We start from the raw sequence: 6,090 nt of genomic DNA on the forward strand, positions 1-6,090 counted from the left end.
TCTCTCTGTCTGTCTGTTTGTCTCTCTCTCTCTCTCTCTGTCTCTCTCTCTCTCTCTCTCTCTCTCTCTCTCTCTCTCTCTCTCTCCCCCCCCCCTCCTTTGGCTTGTAGATCATCTCCTATGGGCTGTTGGAGAAGATGAAGTTCAGTGTGCTGGAGCTGCAGGAGTATTTGGACACGTACAACAGCAGAGAGGAGGCAGCCGTCTCTGTATGTGGCACCTCTCGCTCTCTCGTTCTACACGTTCAACGCACGAACACACGCAGCCCTTACTAGATAACGCACCACAGTTAAATGCAGCGTTGTGTAAAAGCCCTTTGCTCGCAGACCACTCTGACCTGCGCATGTCTGTCTCTGCCAGTGGCTGCAGAACTGCAAGGCCACGTTCCCCAGGTGCGCCGACGACGGGGTGATCACCTGTCAGCCAGGAGACACAGAGGAGAAGGTCTGTAGGACACGCTCCGTAACCCCCCTCAGACACAGCAGTTAACATGAGTCTTATGTGATGTAACGGAAGGCGAGCTGTGAGGACTAGGCAGTATGAACTGGACTCTCTCTTCTCCTCCTTGCTCTCGACCAACTGCTCCCAGCTGTGTAGGTGCTGCTCCTTCTGACTCACCCCTTCATGCCTTCAAATTCCAAACTGACCAAATTGCAAAAACATGACTAGTAAAGAAAGAAAGCGGTCACGAGAGGTCTCCGGTGTGGCCAGATGGCGACCTTCTGTGGTAACCTGATCTGGAAGAGTGACCACGCTGCCTACCCGGAGTATAGATTAGCTCGGATGATTAATTGCTATAGATTCAGAATCTACAGCACATATATCTGACTATACACAACTCAATTAAAATTTATGCTCCTTCAGGCCATATGCAAACTACAGGTGCAAGCACAGTAAAACTGTGACAGCACAGTGCAGTAACAGATACAGATTATGTATAGTCAGTACAAAGACATGCGATGTATTAAGAACCTAGATGATCCCGAGTAATTCAACAGTGGTTCCCACTTCCAGTTTTCCAAAAGCCACTTGGCAGTTTTTCTGTTTTCTGGGATCTAACACACGCTGGCTCACTGTCATGCTCTTCAATGAGCTTAGCAGGGACGATCAACTGCAAGAGGCGTAGTGCATAACACCTGAGTCCCAGCACTGGGACAAAAAAAGAAATCCATAAGCCATTAGGGAAGACAGTGTGCGTAAACCATGTTGTGCATAATCTGTGCATAGCATAGCTCTGCATAGTCAATACAGGCAAACCCCTTTGCTTAGTCTGAACGCTGCCGATCAACTAATCGTAGGCATAGGACTGCTGTGCTTTGTAGAAATGCAACACTGCTGGGATGGGTTCAGTCTCCCTGTGTGCATGCTCTTTTATTAACAGCTTGTATTTCTTCTCTCTTAACTCTGGTTTTGTGACACGCTTGCTGTGCAGCAAATGGAAACGCTGGCTGTAAGTGTAAAAGGATGAAGTTCTTTCATACAGTAGAGAGTGAATGTCAGAAATAGTATTAGAATTAGTTTGTCCAGAATATATTAAATGTGTATTGAGCAGCTGTGTAACGTTTTGTGTGTTTCAATACATATTTCCTCTTAACCATGTGTGTGTGTGTGTGTGTGTGTGTGTGTGTGTGTGTGTGTGTGTGTGTCATCCCGTCTCATATCAGCTGTTTCTCTGTGCATTACAGCAGCTGGAGCTGTGTCAGAGGCTGTATAAACTGCACTTCCAGCTACTTCTGCTTTTTCAGTGCTACTGCAAACTGGTTGGAAAGGTCAGCACCATCAGCTCTGTGCCAGAGGTATGTGGTGCGCATAAATTCACTGGGTCCAGCGCTAAACCCTAGCACTGGGGTACTTCAACATGCACCTTGTCCCACTAAGTGAAGCATGCAAGCATGAAGACTGAGATGTCCGCTGTGTCATTTCAATATGCTGCTTTCTATGAATGAATGAACATTGACACGGCACATAAATATCAATAAGTAATAAAACAGCAGTGTATGCAGGAATTGATAGTTTTATGGATAAACTGTATTGATCAATTTTTCTCGAACCTTTAGTTCAGGGATACTATCTATGGATTAAAATGAATATTGTAATTTTCCAGTCTTAAACTGTAGTGGAATTTGAATTGTAGTCATAAAGTATGAGTCTGGCCTGACCCCCTGTCCTGTCCTGTCCTGTCCTGCAGCTGCTGAACATGTCTCGTGAGCTAGATGAGCTGAAGGTCAATCTACGGTTGGCAGTAACAGCGGTGCGCGGCGGCCAGGACCCCAAGCAGTGGTCTGCCACCCAGCCCGGCTTCCCCACCTCAGAGGCAGCTGTGCAGGCCATCCTCGAGTGCTTGAGGAGCAGTCAGCTCACCACAGCCATCCGACACATCCGCCAGTGCAGGTCAGACACGCACGGCCTTCTGCGGGATCAGCCCATTAAGGTCATGCAAGATGCATTATTTGTGGTAAACCGAACCAAGTGCATGCGTCCACTAGGGGGAGACAAAAACCGTAATAAGATAAAGTGAGTAACGATTGAAGGTTATGGATCCTATCAGTAGGGATGGTTAACACCATCGATTCTGGGCTCATCAGGGGGGAGGGGCTCATTGTCGCTGGCTTGCTTTCATACAGAATAATTCCATCTGAACCATGGACTGACTTTACAGTTTCATATGTCACTTCTCTGCAAGCAGGTTTACAAAATGCTAGGCACAAGGTTCAGTCATTTTAGAACTTTTTTCTTATTTATCATGAATACAAACACACAAGCAGCAAATAACAGCGCTTTGTGGATACACGGCATTCCAGCATGCACAGCCAAAACTTTGAAAGGGAAGTGACGTGAAAAGTTGAAGCAGTCACATTACTTTACAAATCATGCAACCCCACCCGCAGTACCGAGAACAGATAGTGTCCACACACACAGTGAACCGTATCGGAGTTCACAGGAAATGATCTCCAGACCACCAATTTCAGAAGGTCGAGTTCAGAGATTGGTTCTCCGGACCACTGTTCAAAAACAGCTTCCGCACTTATCCACACTTGCCAGTATGGCTTTGCTTTAGTAAATGTGAGGACCAGGCTCAGGTTTGCTTTCCCTTACTTCCTACAGACAGCTATGGCCAAACGACATATTTGGTGGGAATTCAGAGGACGAGGTCCAGACACTGCTGAACATCTACTTTCGCCATCAGTCGCTGGGCCAGACAGGCACGTACGCCCTGGTGGGCTCCAGCCAGGACCAGTCACAGATATGCGCCAAGCTGATGGAGCTCAACGGGGAGATGCGCGACATGATCCGCCGCGCCCAGGGTTACCGGGTCATCTCGTCCAGCCTCCTGGACTCCAGCATGTCCGCCGTGAGTCTCTGACAAGAGGCCTGCAGCCCCCCAGACCAGCCATGGCCTGGACCCCCCGACCACTGGATCCCCCCCTAGACACCCAGCCCCACACATCCCCCCCACCTCCCCCTGCTCCAGACCATATCCAGTGCACTGTCTGGGAGTGCTGCAGCCCTGTTGAGGCTCTGACCCACAAACTTGCACCCTACTTAGGGAAACTTGGACAAGCATCGTTGACTGTATTGAATAGGAAGGGGCTCTTGAGAGTAAATGTGTCTTCAGGTTCTCAGATGTGCAGCAATACTGGAGAAACAGAACTGCTACTGTGCGACACTTCAGATTAATTCACTGTCATTTGGTTTTTTTTTTGTTTTTTTTATATTATATATAATTGCACTATATTACATTTTCTAAATCAAACATCATGAAGGAAGAGGAAGTCCTGTTTGCTACTGAGAAAATGCTGCTTTCTTTTTGGAAAGAAAAGGCCAAAGCTGGTAGGAACTTCTACTAAAGGTGTCCACTCTGTATACTGTCCACTGGGAAACGTGCAATGAAAGATCATTGAACTGGATGCCTTTCTACTGTACTGCTCAAGAATGTTTTGAATGAACTTTGCCTACTAAGACACTACAGAGGTTAATGCTTGTAACTGTTTTTTGGTTGAACAGCTAAAAGCTTGTGTGTTTTGAGGCCTTTTCTCACTGGTACAGTACTCAACACTGAATGGAAAACATATCCGCTTGTGCCCTTGCACGTACACATACGCTGACATTTAGCGACCATACTGTAACAGCAAAATTAATAGCCTGAGCTGGTAATATCAATGTACTCTGGTGTTGGTTAATGTCAGTGAGACCATCAGGCCCTTCACTTTTGAGACGTTTTGCTTTTTACCGTATACCGACACCTCTAGGTGACTTGTATTGTCAAGATGCACAAATATGCATAGAACATAGTTTTTGAGAATTTGTGATGTGTTGTTCAAAACTGCCAAGCATGTATTTTTACAATTAGTACTATTTATTAATGAAAACTTTGACAAATGTACTTGTGTGACATAATAAAGGGAGATTCTCATGTAGGTCAATGTGCGTTCAGAGATGTGTGCATGCCAGGAGAGATTAGCTTGCACATTCTCCTTAGGGAAAAGTCTTAGCCTACACTATGTAAATACTTATGGCTTTTGTGAAGTAAACCGTGTGGTGCACCGTCAAGCATCATGTCAAAAATAAAGCCTAATCAAAACCAGTATTGATTCACCTGAAGTGAGTGCCTGAATGCCTACCCGTGAGGGACCCATGGGGGTAATGCACACGCCATATAAATCCATTTCCACGGAGGAGGATCATCAAGCAGCCCATTGAAACCAGTGAAGGAGTCAGACCTTCGGCTAAAGTTTAGCCAAATGATCTTAAATGGGTTCATACTCAGGAGGTGAACGCCCCAAGTGATCTTTAAAGCAAGAGAGGCATCCATATAATGCTGAATTATATTTTATTTGGAGTTTAAATACAAGCAATACAAAAATACATTCAATTCACTTCCGTTGACATCGATTCTAAAAAGGCCAGCAGCAGGGGCGATCAGACTATGTATTTAAAGCTGTAGGTGGTGTCGCAGGACAACCTCTTTCCCCTGCAACGACCGCACAGGTCCTGGCGATGAGGCCGGCGCATGTCGATGTGCCTCGGCTTCTGCTCACAGCGGCAGCGCGTCTGTTCACACGTCTGTCGAGAAACGCACACGTTATTGAGCTGCGTCGCTCGTGCAGTGCCCGGGCGTTTGCGCGTGTTTGAGGTCGCGTCAGACCTGGCACTGAATAGACTCCACTCGGTATGGGTTCAGTCCTGCCTGACACTTCCTGCAGTGCTGCTTGAAGTAAACCTGGTAGAACGAGTTTGTTACAACTTGATACAAAGATGAAATAAAATTCAGAGCAAGTGACTAGAAAGTTCAAGCAACGCTACCTTGCAAGTTCCAGAGATGCACCACACGTAAGCACTCTCCCAACGAATGTTGCACTTGTTGCAGTGGTAAAATCCATACTTCTGCTCCAGAAACTAGATGCAGGCAACGTTATCATAGCGGTCCAAGGGCAAGCATGAAAAACAAAAACCCGCGATGTTTCCACTGACCTGAAAGCTGAACCTCTTTGGTCCCCAACTGGCCGGAGAGCTGCGCTGCTGGGGCTCATTCTCCAGCCAGGTGTCGGTCTCCCCGTCCCCCTCCTCCTCGACCGCTGCGGCGGCTCTCCCTCCACCAGAACGGTCGAGCTTTTCACCGTCCTCGCGTTCATCGGCACGGACGGGTACAGAGAAAAACCTGCGGTCGAAGACCGGTGAGTAGATGGCAACCGGACGGGAGAAACGCACGCTGTTCACCGGGGTACCGGGGAGGTCGCGCTTCAGAGGGCTGGTGGCTTTGGGTGAGCCCAAGCTGTATTCACGATAAGACAAAGTTTTGGGGCCGAGGGAACACTGAACGGTAGCGTTTACTTTGGGGTTTACCTGGACCCCAAACTCCTTGGTGTTGGCCTTGCGTAGGCGAGGCGTTAAATTTGGGTTCACCTGAGACAATATGGCCTTCAACTGAGCACGTTTGTAAATTTCAAAATAGTCAGGAATTTCGGAAACCACACTGAAATTGGATTTTTTACTCCAGTTCGGGTGTTTGAATTTAGTGTTCCCATGGTAAAAGGGTAAATAACCAGGATAGCTACCGAAGTTATAAGCAGATAAGTTTAATCCCTCCAT

The 6,090-nt window shown here is 47.2% G+C and overlaps 2 protein-coding genes across 9 annotated transcripts in view; one reads left to right on the forward strand and one right to left on the reverse strand.

The window, feature by feature from the left end:
• fryb (furry homolog b (Drosophila)) overlaps positions 1 to 4,585 on the forward strand; it is a 59,169-nt gene extending 54,584 nt beyond the window's left edge. For 6 of the 8 annotated variants that reach the window (XM_081702934.1, XM_081702931.1, XM_081702932.1 and 3 more), the window contains exons 57-62: positions 111 to 209; positions 361 to 444; positions 1,433 to 1,450; positions 1,686 to 1,796; positions 2,189 to 2,391; positions 3,106 to 4,585. In XM_081702934.1, coding sequence (XP_081559060.1) covers positions 111 to 209; positions 361 to 444; positions 1,433 to 1,450; positions 1,686 to 1,796; positions 2,189 to 2,391; positions 3,106 to 3,364 — 774 coding nt within the window. In that variant the 3' untranslated portion in view covers positions 3,365 to 4,585. The remainder of the gene's footprint in view (positions 1 to 110; positions 210 to 360; positions 445 to 1,432; positions 1,451 to 1,685; positions 1,797 to 2,188; positions 2,392 to 3,105) is intronic. The other 2 variants (XM_081702930.1, XM_035535583.2) reach the window with 1 other exon arrangement.
• Positions 4,586 to 4,814: 229 nt separating this feature from the next.
• On the reverse strand, positions 4,815 to 6,090 carry zar1l (zygote arrest 1-like). Its single transcript, XM_027000930.2, has 4 exons — positions 5,473 to 6,090; positions 5,305 to 5,397; positions 5,147 to 5,221; positions 4,815 to 5,064 (listed from the first exon to the last, which is right to left on the reverse strand). The coding sequence occupies exons 1-4, from the start codon at positions 6,088 to 6,090 to the stop codon at positions 4,921 to 4,923; spliced, it is 930 nt and encodes a 309-aa protein (XP_026856731.2). The 3' UTR covers positions 4,815 to 4,920.

Source organism: Electrophorus electricus, chromosome 19 (assembly GCF_041902795.1).
Source record: "Electrophorus electricus isolate QZ-2024a chromosome 19, ASM4190279v1, whole genome shotgun sequence".
Classification (NCBI taxonomy): Eukaryota; Metazoa; Chordata; class Actinopteri; order Gymnotiformes; family Gymnotidae; genus Electrophorus; species Electrophorus electricus.

What these genes read in the sequence shown, in the direction of transcription:
- zar1l (XM_027000930.2), bottom strand. Translation starts at nt 6,090, where the DNA reads ATGGAGGGATTAAACTTATCTGCTTATAACTTCGGTAGCTATCCTGGT. An exon ending in GCATCTCTGGAACTTGCAAG is followed by an intron (nt 5,222 to 5,304) that starts GTAGCGTTGCTT and finishes TCGTTCTACCAG; the next exon opens with GTTTACTTCAAGCAGCACTG. An exon ending in TGGAGTCTATTCAGTGCCAG is followed by an intron (nt 5,065 to 5,146) that starts GTCTGACGCGAC and finishes GTTTCTCGACAG; the next exon opens with ACGTGTGAACAGACGCGCTG.